We start from the raw sequence: 15,388 nt of genomic DNA, 5'->3' as shown, positions 1-15,388 counted from the left end.
ACGAAATCAGGCGTCGGAATGATAAAATCAAGTTACGACCAAACTAAACAAATTAGTGAGGTCAAAAAATCAAAGGAGGAACCAGAAGAAGTGAAGACACCCAGCCAGAGCGATCAGGCTCAGGATAATGACAACGTACTTGTGAACCCAGCCTTTCCTGATCAATTACTTACCATAGGGAAAGGGCTGCCAGAAGATTTCAAAAAGAAGTTACTCAAATTATTGCAACAAAACATCGACATATTCGCATGGGAATACGCGGATATGACAGGGGTCCCCAGGGTGCTCACCCTAGGGGAACAGACCTTCGTTACGGAACACAGGTTGAATGACCGAAAAAACATGGAACCTGTAAGGCAAAAGAAAAGAAGTTTATCGAATGACAGAGATGAGGCAACATGCAAAGAAGTAGACGAGCTTCTAAAAGCCGGAATCATAAGAGAAGCCACGTACCCTACGTGGATCGCAAACCCAGTAATGGTGAAGAAAGGAGACGGAAGCTGGAGAATGTGTGTAGACTTCACAGACATAAATAAGGCATGTCCAAAAGACTGTTATCCACTACCAGAAATAGACTGGAAAGTTGAATCTTTGGCAGAGCATAAATGGAAGTGCTTCCTAGACGCCTATAAAGGATACCATCAAATACAAATGGCTAAAGAAGATGAAGAAAAGACATCTTTTCATACAAGCAAAGGAACATTCTGCTACACAAAGATGCCATTGGACTAAAAAACGCAGGAGCAACCTACCAACGACTCGTAGACAAAGCATTCCACAAGCAAATTGGGCGAAACCTAGAGGTCTATGTAGATGACATGGTCATCAAAAGCAGAACGGAGGAAGAACTACTTGCAGACATCCAAGAAACCTTCGAGACACTGCGGAAGATAAAAATGAAACTCAACCCCAAAAAATGCTCTTTTGGAATGGAGGCTGGGAAGTTCCTAGGGTACTATATCTCGGATAGGGGAATCCAAGCAAACCCATCTAAGGTAAACAAGATACTCGAGCTACCAGCTCCAAAGACAGTAAAAGAGGTACAAAGCCTAAACGGCAAACTCGCAGCATTAAGTCGCTTTCTTTCAAAAGGAGCGGATAGGTAATTGCCATTTTTCAAGACATTAAAGAACTGCGGGGCCAAAAAAGGGTTCGAGTGGACAAAGGAGGCTGACGAAGCATTCGAACAAATGAAAAAGCACATAGCAGAACTCCCCACCTTGACATCCCCAAGGAAAGGAGAGACCCTGTACATATATCTCGCAGCCTCCGCTGAATGCGTAAGCGCAGTCCTATTAACATAAAGGGAAAGAAAACAAATGCCAATCTACTTCGTAAGCAGAATATTGCAAGGAGCAGAAGCAAACTACTCAGAGATGGAGAAGCTTGTGTTAGCACTTGTTCACGCAGCAAGAAGACTACGCAGGTACTTCCAAGGGCATCCAATTGTGGTACTCTCAGACAAACCACTGAGACAAATTTTAACAAAACCAGAAAAATCTGGAAGAATGGCAAAATGGGCAATCGAGCTAGGAGCATATGATATCGAGTATAGGGCAAGGCACGCAGTCAAAGGACAGATCCTAGCAGACTTCATTACCGAAATACGGGAAACAGGAAATTCAGTAACTCACTCCACGACACTCACAGTGACTGGGGAAGCAGATTCTAAAACCTGGGAATTATACACTGACGGAGCATCAAGTTCAGAAGGTTGCGGGGCCGGAATACGACTAGTAAGCCCAGACAAGCAAGAATATACATATGCCCTAAGATTCGAGTTTGAAACAACGAACAATGAAGCAGAATACGAGGCATTGATAGCAGGATTGGACCTGGCCAAAGACATGAAAATCAGAAGCATCAAAGCTTTCGTGGACTCCCAGCTCGTAGCCAACCAAGTCAAAGGTGAATACGAAGCCAAGGGAGAAATCATAAAGCTATACTTGGGAAAAACAAAGGAATTAATCGAGCAATTTGCAAGCTTCGACATCGAGCACATACGAAGAAATCAAAATAAAAAAGCCGATGCTCTAAGCAAGCTAGCCTCGTTAACATTTGAACACCTGGGGAAGAAAGTACTAATAGAGGTCCTGAAAGAAAGATCCATATACGAGAAGTAGGTGCATGATTTAGTTAAAGAAGAAGGAAAAAACTGGATGACACCGATAACCGAATATTTGGTGAGCGGAATGTTGCCAGAAGATGAAAACGAAGCAAGAAAAATAAGAATCAAAGCTCCACAATACAAGTTGATGGATGGGAACCTTTACAAGAAGGCATTTTTGACCCCATGGCTACGCTGTGTGGGACCCAAACAGGCAGAAACAATAATTTTCAAAATCCATGAAGGAATCTGTGGACTACACGCAGGACCCAGGTCAGTGGCGACAAAAGCACTGCGCCTGGGGTATTTTTGGCCATCCAAGCACAGAGACGCAACCAAGCTTTTGCAAAATTGTGAAGCATGTCAACTGCACGCAAACGTCCCCAGACTACCAAAGCAAGATATGACATCGGTAACATCCGCATGGCCCTTTACAAAGTGGGGAATTGACATAGTGGGGCCACTACCCAAAGCACCAGGAAAGGTAAAATTTCTAATTGTGGCTATTGATTATTTCACAAAATAGGTAGAAGTAAAACCTGTGGCAACCATAAATGGAAAAACAATTGAGAATTTCGTCTGGGAATATATAATATACCGCTTTGGACTACCACAAATGATAGTCTCAGACAATGGAAAACAATTTGCGGAGGGTACATTCACTTAAATGTGTCAAAGGCTAAACATAAAGCAATCCTTCAGATCAGTGTATCACCCACAAGGGAATGGACAAGTAGAAGCAATCAACAAACAGATTGTGAAAGACATGGAAAAAAGGCTGGGACGTAGCCATAGTGGCTGGGTGGATGAATTACCATTGGTACTCTGGGCACATCGTACAACACCCAAGCAAAGCAATGGGGAAACCCCATTCTCCCTAGCCTTTGGATCAGAAGCAGTCTTACCTGCGGAAATACAAGTCTCCACATGTCGAACGACAAACGTCAATGAAGAAGACAATAACACAGAAATGCGTATAAACCTCGATCTCTTAGAGGAAAGAAGGGAAATTGCTTCAATAAGAGAGTCTGCGTATAAGCAAAGAATTGAGAAATATTACAACAAAAAAGTTCACCCAGACAGCTTCAAAGTCGGTGATTACGTCCTCAGGCTCAACAGCGCAAGCCAGGTAGAATACCTGGGGAAAATGGGGCCAACGTGGGAAGGACCATACAAAGTCGATAAAGTCATCGGAAATGGTGCATACAAGCTTTCAACGACAGATGGCAACCCCGTCGACAGGACATGGAATGCAACAAATCTGCGTAAGTTTTATTGTTAAACAAATATATATATATCTAATATATATGTATATGCATCAATAAAAAGAGAAAAGGAGAGAAGATCTCCAACTCTTATGTGCAAATAAATACTCTATTGTTGAAGAGAAAAGGTGAGAAGATTTCCAACTCTTACAACATATCCTATTAAAGTACACTATTAAAGAATGGTGGGGACGCCTACCGGACTAATACAAGGACGGGTTACAAACCCTCCGGTGTACAAAAACTATGATTCATGGTGAAGAAGGATCGCAACCTCACACACGTAGTTTCGAAAAGCCAAAAAAGGCAAAGCATATTATAATAAAGTCATGACTATAACAGAATGCATGCCCAAAAACGCCAAACAAGGCAATGGCATTTCAAAATCATACTCCTATGATTTTATCAAAGCATATGCCTAACTGCTGAAAAAGCAAGTGCATACAACAAAATCCTGAAAAAGGTAAATATGAGTGAAAGGGGAAAAAGGCAAACTCCCACAATAATACAAGGCACAATACAAGCTCATGTATACAACTAAGGAAAGCCATCAATGAAGCCGTCAAGATAGTAAATTGGCATATATGGTGATAGTAATCCAACAACAACCAGGGCAAAGGATGAAAGCTACAAAAGCTAATAATACGAAACGGGTAATAAAACACCCGATAACTAAAAACCGGATGAAGAATCCGAGTATACCACTAAACACCGGATGAAGAATCCGGGTACAAAAAAAAAAAAAAAAAAAACCAAAAACCGGATGAAGAATCCGAGTACAAAACCTAAAAATCGGATGAAGAATCCGAGAACATGACTATGACCCAACCGACGAATCCGGACATATTTTATAAATATCAAAATCTTTACAAGCAGCTTGGTCGACAAGAGATTTCCCGGAAAGTGGATTCACCTTGGTCAAGTGGTGTACAAAAGGAATTACTTCCGTCATTACCTTCTTATACTTCACCTGCAGAGCTGATAGATCGGAACGAAGAAGTTGCAACTGATTTTCTCTATTCACCATCCCATCTCGAGCGGTCTGCAGCTGGATATCTTTAATTTCAAAAGCTCGCTTCAAATTTTGAACATCGGAGGAGCAATCATCGGATGAAACAGAGGTAACACCAGCGGACGTGCCACAATCTTCAGAACGACACCGTAGGATTTCCAGATCCGACTCCAACCGGCGAATTTTTATCATATCCACATACGACCTGGCACCGAGCTTAAACTTCTGGCCAATAGTCTTTATCCGGCCATGCTTGCAGAAAACACTCATCTTTTTTCCGATAACCCACTTCATCTATTTATGGAATCTATCAACAAAAGTGAAAAACAAAAACCCGGATCCAATTGCTTACCTTATATAGGGATATGAACCGCACTACCGTCAATTTGCAAAAAGGGCCATTCAAGATTTGTTTTAGTACAAAATCGTCCATTTCAAAAACCTTCTGAAAGACAGCGGACTCCCAGATGCAAACACGTAGGGTATGCTTGAAGGGTACGTTTCACTCTCGATAAGCAAGGAACAGATTTGCATTTATCAAGAATCCCATATCTAGGGAAAGAAGATCAAATCAAATCCCTTATTCTTAGAAGTGATATACACGACCCGAAAAACCCTACTTGGGAATAAGTCACGAAACCCGTGCACATAGGGGGAAGGATGGCTAGACTTAACTCTTCGGCTAAGACTAACAACACGATCTTGGCATATCATATTATTAGTGTGGGGGGCTTGATGGTGTACCCACCGTCACCCAGGATAAAAGCCTCACCCTAGGTAGACTAAAAAGATCACCCAGGGTATCACATAGCCTGGGTAAAAGTAGATAAACATGAAAAGATACGATCATATCACTTCCTTAAATAAAGGAGATCGTTACCAAAGATACAAAACGCGTGAGAGACTTATCCTCCACGAAAAATCAGCTATAAAAGGCGGAAAACCCTAATCATTATCATTATGCCTACTACGGCCAAAACCTTAAAACATATACAAGATCCACGAGCAAAACCCTAAGAGATCTAAAACACATCTAAACCGGCGTACAAAAGGTTCTCACACCTTACCAGCAGGGAATTGCCGTCCAACCCATCAAACACCTCCAAATCCTTTAACCTAATCCGTTGTACAAATAGTAGAATTTTAGATAAAAAAAATCCTCATTCTTTTTTTATATTTTTCTAAACAAGAAAAGTTGGGTGAAGAAAACCCAAAATAACTAAAGTTTGGTGGCGAAACTTGAAAGAAAATAAAACTGAGCTGATAGAATAAAAATAAAGTGGGTGGGCGGTATACGACGCTCGTAGTCACTGGTCACTGTGTGTGTGTGTGTTTTTTGAGGGTTTTTTGATAGTGTGTGTGTAAGTGAAAAGATGCCGTGCCTGAATCTGTCAACAAACGTCAACTTGGAGGGTATTGACACGTCATCATTCCTATCCGAAGCCACCTCCGCCGTCGCTAAAATCATCGGCAAACCAGAAGCGGTATAATTCTTTTTTTATATTTTTCTCTTTATGTTATAATAATAATAATAATTGCATATTGTCAGTGAGCTTAATTGTGGATTTGAGTGTCATTGAAAGTCTGTAGGGTTTATTGTTTAGATATAATAGTTTTGGATGTATATACTTTTGCCTTTAAATTACCAATAATTATTAATTAAAAGCATACATACATATTATGCATATATCCGTTAGAAAGTAAAAAAAAAGAACCTCTCAAAACATACATCTAATTTTTTTTTATCTTAAATTAATTTTTATATATCCTATGAGGCTCAATGATTGCCTAAAGGTAAATGCTATTTTTAGGCAAAAAAAGAAATTAATCAAAAAGATCACACGCCGCTGTTGCTCATTATCGTCCGCCTACTCGACAACTCAAGAAGTCATTAGAATGGCCACAAATATAAAAGTTAAGTCCATAAATCCACAGGAAAAATGCATTTTGTCCTTGAATCAAATTTGTCCATAAGTAGACATTTTTGTGCAATCTAACTTCATAATGTTGGTCTTCTTTGCTATATCTTCCATGCCATTTTTGCATCGTGAAGTTGCTACATGGAAAATTAGATTACGAAACAACAGTGTCTTGTTTGCGTCTTAGAATTACATATTTGCATGACATATATAATTTTTCAGTAATAACGGATTAAATTGTTGATGTTTTTTCACTATGTTCTTAAGTTCTTCTTATGGACATGTTAATGGCCAGTCCAGCTTGGTAATCTGATTAATAATAGTGATGGTATTGGTATGACTTTGTAAGTTTAAGAATGCGATTGACAAAAGTTGTTTGATTGTAAACATCTCAAAGTACAGGTAACACATGATCTATCTTTTTATTTGCTAATAAGGTCTATCATTCTGCTGTTTTTATGCAAAAGTAATAAGTACCCACCATTCCATACGGCAATTAAGAAGAGACCACCTGTATTTCTTACATATGTATAACCCTAGCATTAGCGTCGCTTAAGGTACAAGTTTCTTTGTTTTAACAATGTTTATAGATGGTGTAATGTCTGCGGCGGTTAGCTTAGGTCCACATGATCTTGATACTTGTTTACGTAATTAAGATTTAAGAATCTATGGAGATAGTTATTGCCCTGCCCATATCTCTGACAGTTATGTTGAGTTTGAAATCAAATTCCTTACGGGTGCAAGTAGAGCTGGCAAAATGGCAGGTTGGGAAAAAAGTTAAATTTAGTAGTTTTTTATAAATAATTACAGGTTGACAAATATGATTTTACAAAGGTTATATAATTATAACTAGTTTGAAGACCCATGCGTGATGCACGGTTTGTTATAGCATATTATTAAAATATTTAATCTTTTATACTGCTATCAATTAAGAAAGTTTGTCAGAGATAAAAAAAATATTAATATTGAAATAAATTTATTTTTTTCATTAACGTATACAAATTTTTAGTAAATTTATATTTATCTCTTAAACTTTATAAAAAAGAGTGAATTCCTTACATGATGTATTCCCTAATTTTGCCCTGATCGTTAGAAAACGAAAATTGAAAAATTGAAATGGTTATTATAATATGAAAACTTACGGAATGATAGTTAACTTGTTTAGATAAAAATATAGTAGTTAAAAAGAATAACAAATTAAAATTTTTTTTATCCATCTTTGAATTTCTTCAGGAAAGTAGCATTCGTATATGAAGTAATATATTTTAAATTAAATTCCTATACTTTTTATATAGTTAATTATGTTCTCTTAATTCCATATAATTGGTATTTTATATTGATATGGTATCTTAAAAGTTCAAACATTCAATTCGTAGCAATATATTTTGTTATAGATATCCATAAATTTATTTTAATAATTAATCTATACGTAATTGTGATTTCAAAAGGATATAATTGGTGGGACCAATATGCCATGTGGCAATAAAAATTGTCTTATGTGTCGTTTTAAAATTACTCTAATTATGCCACGTGTCGCTTTAGAACCTATTCAATCCTGTTTTAGTATATTAATGGATAGTAATTTAGTTTTCTGATTAACTGATTTAGGAAATCTTATGTTTTAAAAATACATTTTAGCTAACCTTTTGACTGGTTTAACCCATTATTATATTTATTATAATTTTAGCCATTTAATATGCTAGAAATAATAGACACTACCCAAATTGACCAGTTCATAAGTTAGATGCCAGATCTATGCAAAATCTATGACATGATTGATAACTGACGGTTTTCTGTTGCACAGTATGTGATGATCGTGTTGAAGGGTTCTGTACCCATGGCTTTTGGAGGTACTGAGCAGCCAGCTGCATATGGGGAGTTGGTGTCAATTGGGGGTCTTAATGCTGAGGTAAACAAGAAGCTGAGTGCGGCAGTTGCAGAACTTCTCGAGACCAAGCTGTCTGTTCCCAAATCACGGTTCTTCCTGAAGTTCTATGACACCAAGGCAAGCTATTTTCAGCTTCTTAATATCCTAGAAGATGTGTCTTTATCTCTTCTCATTTTAGTTTCCTGTGAATTTAGGCCAATCAAAGTCAAGAAAATGCACAGTGTCTTCATGCTTTACACCAGTCCTAGTCTCCTAGATCATGTAAATCACCCTTCACTATTATGGAATAAAAAAGCATTCTCACGCGTATCATATACTCCCTCTGTCAGTGACAAGTAAATTTTTTTTTATCAACCGATTTATGAGTTTGTATGTGTTAAAAATGCATTCTGGGCAAGTTCTGATCTGTGTGACCAGTGTCTTATATACTTACAATATTTTAATTTGACCTGTTTGGGATAAAACAAAACCCAAGTCATCCATTCATAAGTCGATTGGTCGATATTGAAAGACTTAATAAGATTAGTAAGATAAAGAAACACTAGCAATACTAAGTATATAATGTATAACTAGTTTGGGATCAAAACTTTGACAATGTAAGTAGATGATGGGCTTGGATTTTAGACTATCTCCAATGGTAAAGGAATCGTTAGAGATCCTTAGCTGCCACATCTTATTCTTATAAATCCTTAAAATCCTTAATTTAACCTCCAACCATACAAATATCCTTACAAATTCTTACATTTTTCACATCACCACACATCCTTACATATTTTGTATACAAACAACCAACAAAAAGTACTGTGGATATTCTAAAAACATGTCGTTGGTTAAGAATATTTACCCACAAATCCTTGGCTAAGGATACACTTAAATAGTAAAGATATCTATGGATTGCTAAGGATATCCTTACTATCTTCCGTTGTAGATAGCCTTAGTGGTGCATAATCACGGTTATTTTAACGTGTGGGTGTCATATTACTCTCTCTCAGTTGAGTTTATAGCAGGACTTTCAGAAAAAAGGAGGGAAATGTTGTATTCAATTTGGACATTATAAAAGAAAAGAATGCTGCATTTGTTATAAGGCGGAGGGAGTCTATATTTGATTTCTTTTTGGGGAAATTCTTTCCACATTTGTGCATTATCATAGCGATATTACCTTCTTGTGTTATATTACTGTATGACTGTTATCAGGCATTTTATTGTTATCTTTTGTGCTTTGCAGGGATCCTTCTTTGGATGGAATGGGTCCACCTTTTAAACTTCTTATTTGTGTTTTACAACTGAAGCCGCAATGCTGCATTGGCGTGAACTATATCATGTGAGTGGTTATTTTAGACTTCAAATATCCATGTTATAACAGTGGATATCTAGACTTCTATGTGAAACTTATGTTGATAACATTATGTGTTGGTACAAGGGACGCCAGGCCCTGTAACTTTACTATATGACATGATCTTAGATGATGTCCTCGCATACAGCTGCATTTCGTTCACATTTACTGCTCTATATATCTATCAATCTATCCGTCTCACAATAATTGTTCCCAAGGGAAAAGAGAGTTTAAGGATGTGTGATTCACACCTTGTAGAATGTATCATTAGCTGAATGACAGTTTTGAAATGTGCAATTAACGAGTCAACTCTCACAACCCATTTTATAACTGGACCCCTGTTCAGATGGGGCTATTAACAAACGAGACACCCTATTTTTCCGTTCAACATTGAAGTCAAAAAATATATTTTATAATGTCAACCTCGATCCAGCTATTTACAAGCCAAATAGCACGTGTAACCTGTTTTGGTAGAAGGCTCATGCCATTACAACAATTTCTTCTATACATTTTTTTCCCGTACTCTTGGAAAGTGTGTGTAACTCTTCCAATTTGTTCGCACATATAAACGTGTACAAAATGTTTATAATCACAAGTGGGTACAATTATAGTAGAAAAAAGTGTTCACACTTATAAGCACCTAGCACCTAGAAATATTGTTTTTCTAGGCACTTATAAGTACATATCTCAATTCTACACACCTGATTCCTTTTGAAGAATTGCTTGTCATAATAGTTGGTGTTGATTTATGTTAGAAGAAATATACATCTTCCATTACGTTGATGAAGTGGAATTCTAGCTTCAGTAACGTAAATATCTAGAAACGCTAGTCAAGTGACATTGCTTGTCAAAACCATATAAATATGTTATTTGTAAAGGAACTTGATCATTGTATGTGATTTGGTACTCGAATTAGCCTGAGTAGAATTTAATCTATCTGTGTGTACACATGGGACTAAAGCCTATATTTTTTTTTCCAAAAATCTAATTTTGAAAAATCAGTCAATTCTACTCATTCATTTGCTGATTTGCAATTTGGTTGATCGTACTCGAGTATAGGATTTATACTGATTTTCAGATTTAGTTGTATTATCTTTCTTACCCAAAACTTCTAGATCTGGTTGATCATGCTAGTTGGTTGGTCAATTTTTTTTTTTGAACGGATTTGGTTGATCAGTTCATATGATATCAGCAGGCAGGCCAGCATTTCATAAATTGTTGCCATTGTTGATACGATGGCACTTTTTTGTTGTCTGTATGTCATCCTAACTGAAAACATCTAACAGCTTTGACTTTAGTAGCAGTCAACTAACTTATCTATTACTATGATTTTGTGAAGTCTGATCGAGTTATGCAACAGAGTAAAGTAGTGCAAGTGTATTGTATATAAAAAATATAGTTATAGGTGCATTCATAAACCTGTGATTCTGTGAAAGAATTGCAATTTGAATGGATTCTTGGGCTAATCAGACCCAAGACCCAACCAATACTAAGATGGAAACTAGGCATATCCTCTAATGAACAAAAAGTGTGCAGTGAGTAGTGAGTGTAGTTTGTATCATATCAAATTTAATTAATTAAAAATAGCACTTGAATTAATATGAGGAGTTTACCTTATATTATATCAATCATCAACCACAATGAATATTTCTAATGAAGCAAAGAATCAAGCTTTAATTACAATCCTTTTAATCAATCCTTGATTCCTTGTAACCATAATGGATTTTTAAAAGTATGCATAAGAGAATTCAGAAAGGAACAGCAGCAGAACAAAAAACCCTATACAATCATTACATTATCAATATCAAAATTCAAGTGCTAGCTGGAACGATGACTGGAGCCGCGGAGGCGGCAGCATTGGAGGCGGCACCACCGAGTAACGACAAAAATGTGGTAGGAGGCTCTTGTTCATCAAGAAACAAATCTTCAGGAGCCCTAAATGCACCATGAACAAACACGATTCCCATCCCAACGAGTGTAGCTGATATCAGAATTGATCCAACGCTAGTTAGAAAGACTACAATGATGCTCAAAACAATCAACAGCCCTAGCGTTTCACGCTCTGAAAATGTACGGCCAAGGATCACCATAGGTGGATCGGATGGACGAAAGAGGTAGAGAAATATCCATGCAGCTAAAAGGCAAAGGAGGGTAATAAGAGAAAACGGGTTCGTGAAAAGAGAGATGGTGATTACCACACCGACGATGGTGAAATAGTTGACACGGAAATAAGCGTAGTTTTTACGAATCCGGGTTGTGGCATCGGATATGGATTCAGGTTTGGAAATGGTTGTACGGTCAACAAGTTCAGACCATGGACGACATTCAGAGAGGCCAGAGCGAACGGTTCCCACAATGTGATTAAAGAATGCTTTAAAAGCAGGGGTGGCAATCGGGGGTTGAGGTTCTTGGGTGGTGCCAGGGTTTGAGTTAGAGCTGACGGGGAGGATCGCCGGCGATGAGGAGGCCATTATGGGGTTTGAATGAAACGGTGAGTATTTTGTTCATATGAAAGAAATGGTGAAGAATTTGTTGTGCAATGAGAAGAAAATTGAGATGGGAATTTTGGTTCAAGAGTTGAATTGGCGATCAATTCTGTGGTAGAAATAATTCTAAAATGTTGTTTGATTGTTTGCTAATTGTTGATCAATTGGTTGTGCTACAATGAGTTTAAGAAGTTTTATTTTGAAATATATATAGATGTCATGAGCCGTACAAAATATAAATAACAATTATGTAGATTTCACGAACACACGAGTTCTTAGCAGGTTTTCTATATATAGTTTTTATTTATTGAACTAATTGCATTTTATGTCCTTATGTTATCATACTTTTTGCACGTTTGGTCCAAACTTTTTAAAAGTTGCATTTTTGGTGCCAAAATATTGATTTTTTTTGCAAGAATGGTTCAAATTGACTATTCTCACTACCAACCGTTGTTTCACCCCGAATCTTTGTATAGTGATTTGATTTATTTATTTGTTTATTGTTATTAAATGTGGTTTGTGTTAGATACTTAGATCTAGGAATTGATTGGATTATTTGGGAAGATAAATATGAAAGCATGTGTGGATAGCTTTTTAATGGTTTTGATTCAATTATGTGTTCTTTGTTTTTTCTTGTTTTTATGAATGATTGAAAAGAAATAAAAGAGAAAAGGGTTTTACGAGAAAGAATATGAAGAGAAAAAGGGAAAACATGGGTGGAATGGATTTATAAAGGAGTAAGTGGGCTTTAAATGACAAACTACCCCTCACGTGACACCCACATGAGTATCTTAACGGAATAAAATGGACATTGCATTTTGGACCATTCTTGCAAAAAAATCACTCTTTTGGCACCAAAAATGCAACTTTTAAAATGTTTGGACCAAACGTGTGAAAAACGTGATAACACAGGGACTAAAAATGCAATTATTTATTTATCTGTATATAGTTTTTTCCCATCGAACTTGGAAACTTGATCTTTTAGCATATGTACATGAGTTTGACTAATTCTATTAAAAGGTGGTGTAACCAATGCGGTGAAACCTAGTGGTACCGCCCCTTAACAAAGAGTTTTAAGCGGTTAAAATGCGTTGATTCTACTCTTTGCTAAGCAAATTTCCTCTTACCTAGTACTCTGAAAGGTCATCGGGCTGTAGTGTATGTGATAGTAAGTCAAGATATTTGATACATAAGACCAAAAGATTCTTACTAATTTTTTTTTTAAAGGTGGTGTAGTTCTTTATTCAGGATTATCATTGCAAATCCAAGCTTTCCAGTTATATCTGTCCATCCCTGTTGAGCGTACCGACTATCGCTTTATTGAAATCACCAAACTGCTTTTACTTGCCAATATCTGCATGTGGCAAGTTGTTGATACCAAGGGAATGAGTATGTTGCTTGTAGATACATGCGGATATCCCATGTTGAACTTCTATGCCGACCACACTCTTTATTATAATGGGGAAAATGATAAATTCACTTAACCAATCTTCTTAAAAATCTTCATAATATATTCATTTGTTAACACATATAAACTACTAATTCTCTTTTCTAATCTCACCCCCTGATCATTACCCTTATAAAGGTATGCATAAATTATGGTATACTGTGATATATTGATTAAAAACGATAATACGAATATTACTACCTATATAAATAGTCATTATAGGGGAAAGTCCAAAAATAAATACATGATTTTTATTTTTGCATTATTAACAAATAAAAAATTAAAATAAATTTGGATTGGAGGAACAATAAATATTATGCAAAAAGAAATTTTTTATAGTCAGCATATAGAGAATGAAATAGAAAAAATCACATGATTAGCCAAATTTCATTGCGATTGTATCAAGTTAGTCAAAATTTTTTGGATTTTCACAAAATAACCAACAAAATCGCAATAAACTGACAAAATCTCAATGAGATCTACAAAATCGCAATGAGAACTTCAAAATCGCAATGAGATATTGTAGAATCGCTACGAGATTCTGAGAATCGCAATGCGATTCTGATAATCTCGTAGAGATTCTGCAGAAGAATCTCATAAAGATTATGCAGGATCTCATAGAGATTCTGTAGGATCTTATAAAGATAAATGCAGAAGAATCGCATTGCGATTCTCATAATCTCGTTGCGATTCTTTATAATGTTATTGCGATTTTGTAGAATCTTATTATGATTTTGATGTTCTCATTGCGATTTTGAAGATCTTATTGCGATTTTGTCAAATTATTGCGATTTTGTTCGCTATTTTGTGAAAATTCAAAAAAACTTGGCTAATTTGATATAATCGCAATAAAATTTGGCTAATAACGTGATTTTCTCAATGAAATATTATGTATTTTAAATCAATTCAATAATTATATATTAACTTATACATTTTAAAATTAAAAGATTTATAAAATACATGTATAATAAATAAAATAAAAACAGTAACTATAATACGTAGAAATAGGTGGTTAGCCACGTTAATTCTAGTTGCTCCGAACAAGAGTTTGATGGACCGACTTGTTTGGTCATGGTATGTAGCACTGAAACGGGTACGGCAAAGAGATACGGGAAAGATATAGGAACGAGGAACGACAAAATTGGAAAATCTAGGATATTGGTACGGCAATAAAAAATATACAAATATAAATTATATCATTTTTTTTTATAGAGAGACTTGAGATTTGAGAGATTATATGTATAATTGTATATGTATAACTGTATAATACATGCTTAATCAATGATCACTCATTGAATGTTTAGTGTTTCATAATTGGTTTTGGCATATAAAAAATTTAATGTTGATCAAATTGTATATATTATAGGTTGTTTGGGTTTGGGGAATAGAAAAAGTTCATTAAAACCTTGATATTATGGAAACTTCAAAAAAAGTTTCGGTATCTATAGAAAATTCAAGGGAACGTTGCATACGTGTTTCGTACGCAGAAACGTTTCCATGGAGTTTTGGATACGGGTACGACTACCTGTTTGGAGTTTCGGTGCATCATAGGTCATGGTCAGTACAAAATTCTACCGATAGGGATAAAATGATACACTGTAATTTGTGTTCAAATTGAGTTGGATCTCGTTCAAGTTCGACTCAATTCAAAGCCCTAAGGCTCCATTCTTGAGTTTTATTTTGAGTAGATAAGAAAAGAAAGGGTAACAAACTTTTGGTTTTTGTATTCTTGAGTTTTTGTTTTAAAAGAAAAGGAATGGAAAGAAAGGAAAAAAGATTGTGTTTTGATCCCAAAATTTTCCTACCACTTTTGGCAAGATTTAGAAAGAAAAGTAGTGAAATTATTATTATACCCCCTAAACTTATATAAAGATTTTAAACACTACAAGACTATAAATGTAAAATTGTAAGAGTATCTTTTTATTTTTTCT

At 35.9% G+C, this 15,388-nt stretch overlaps 2 protein-coding genes across 3 annotated transcripts; one reads left to right on the top strand and one right to left on the bottom strand.

Moving 5' to 3' along the window:
* The first annotated feature begins 5,625 nt into the window (after window positions 1-5,625).
* Window positions 5,626-9,667, top strand: LOC122592646 (macrophage migration inhibitory factor homolog). Of its 2 annotated transcripts, none has more exons than XM_043764928.1 (3): window positions 5,626-5,868; window positions 8,108-8,308; window positions 8,386-8,460. In XM_043764928.1, exons 1-3 carry the CDS (start codon window positions 5,758-5,760, stop codon window positions 8,437-8,439), a joined length of 366 nt encoding a protein of 121 aa, XP_043620863.1. In that variant the 5' UTR covers window positions 5,626-5,757; the 3' UTR covers window positions 8,440-8,460. The 2 variants fall into 2 exon arrangements, with proteins under 2 accessions (XP_043620863.1, XP_043620864.1); XM_043764929.1 differs by lacking the exon at window positions 8,386-8,460 and adding an exon at window positions 9,417-9,667 and having other exon boundaries at window positions 5,646-5,868.
* Window positions 9,668-11,271: 1,604 nt separating this feature from the next.
* On the bottom strand, window positions 11,272-11,995 carry LOC122594448 (PRA1 family protein B4-like). The gene has a single exon (XM_043766898.1). It carries the CDS (start codon window positions 11,993-11,995, stop codon window positions 11,336-11,338), a length of 660 nt encoding a protein of 219 aa, XP_043622833.1. The 3' UTR covers window positions 11,272-11,335.
* Window positions 11,996-15,388: the final 3,393 nt, after the last annotated feature.

The sequence above is a fragment of the Erigeron canadensis genome, chromosome 3 (assembly GCF_010389155.1).
Source record: "Erigeron canadensis isolate Cc75 chromosome 3, C_canadensis_v1, whole genome shotgun sequence".
NCBI lineage: Eukaryota > Viridiplantae > Streptophyta > Magnoliopsida > Asterales > Asteraceae > Erigeron > Erigeron canadensis.
The sequence above is the reverse complement of the archived record's forward strand: the minus strand, read 5'-3'. Positions and strand labels throughout refer to the sequence as shown.

Excerpts from the sequence above, each read along its gene's own strand:
- LOC122592646 (XM_043764928.1), top strand. The coding sequence starts at position 5,758 with ATGCCGTGCCTGAATCTGTCAACAAACGTCAACTTGGAGGGTATTGAC. Across the intron at positions 5,869-8,107 it reads TCATCGGCAAACCAGAAGCG|TATGTGATGATCGTGTTGAA; the intron begins GTATAATTCTTT and ends TCTGTTGCACAG. Across the intron at positions 8,309-8,385 it reads TGAAGTTCTATGACACCAAG|GCCAATCAAAGTCAAGAAAA; the intron begins GCAAGCTATTTT and ends CTGTGAATTTAG.
- LOC122594448 (XM_043766898.1), bottom strand. The coding sequence starts at position 11,995 with ATGGCCTCCTCATCGCCGGCGATCCTCCCCGTCAGCTCTAACTCAAAC.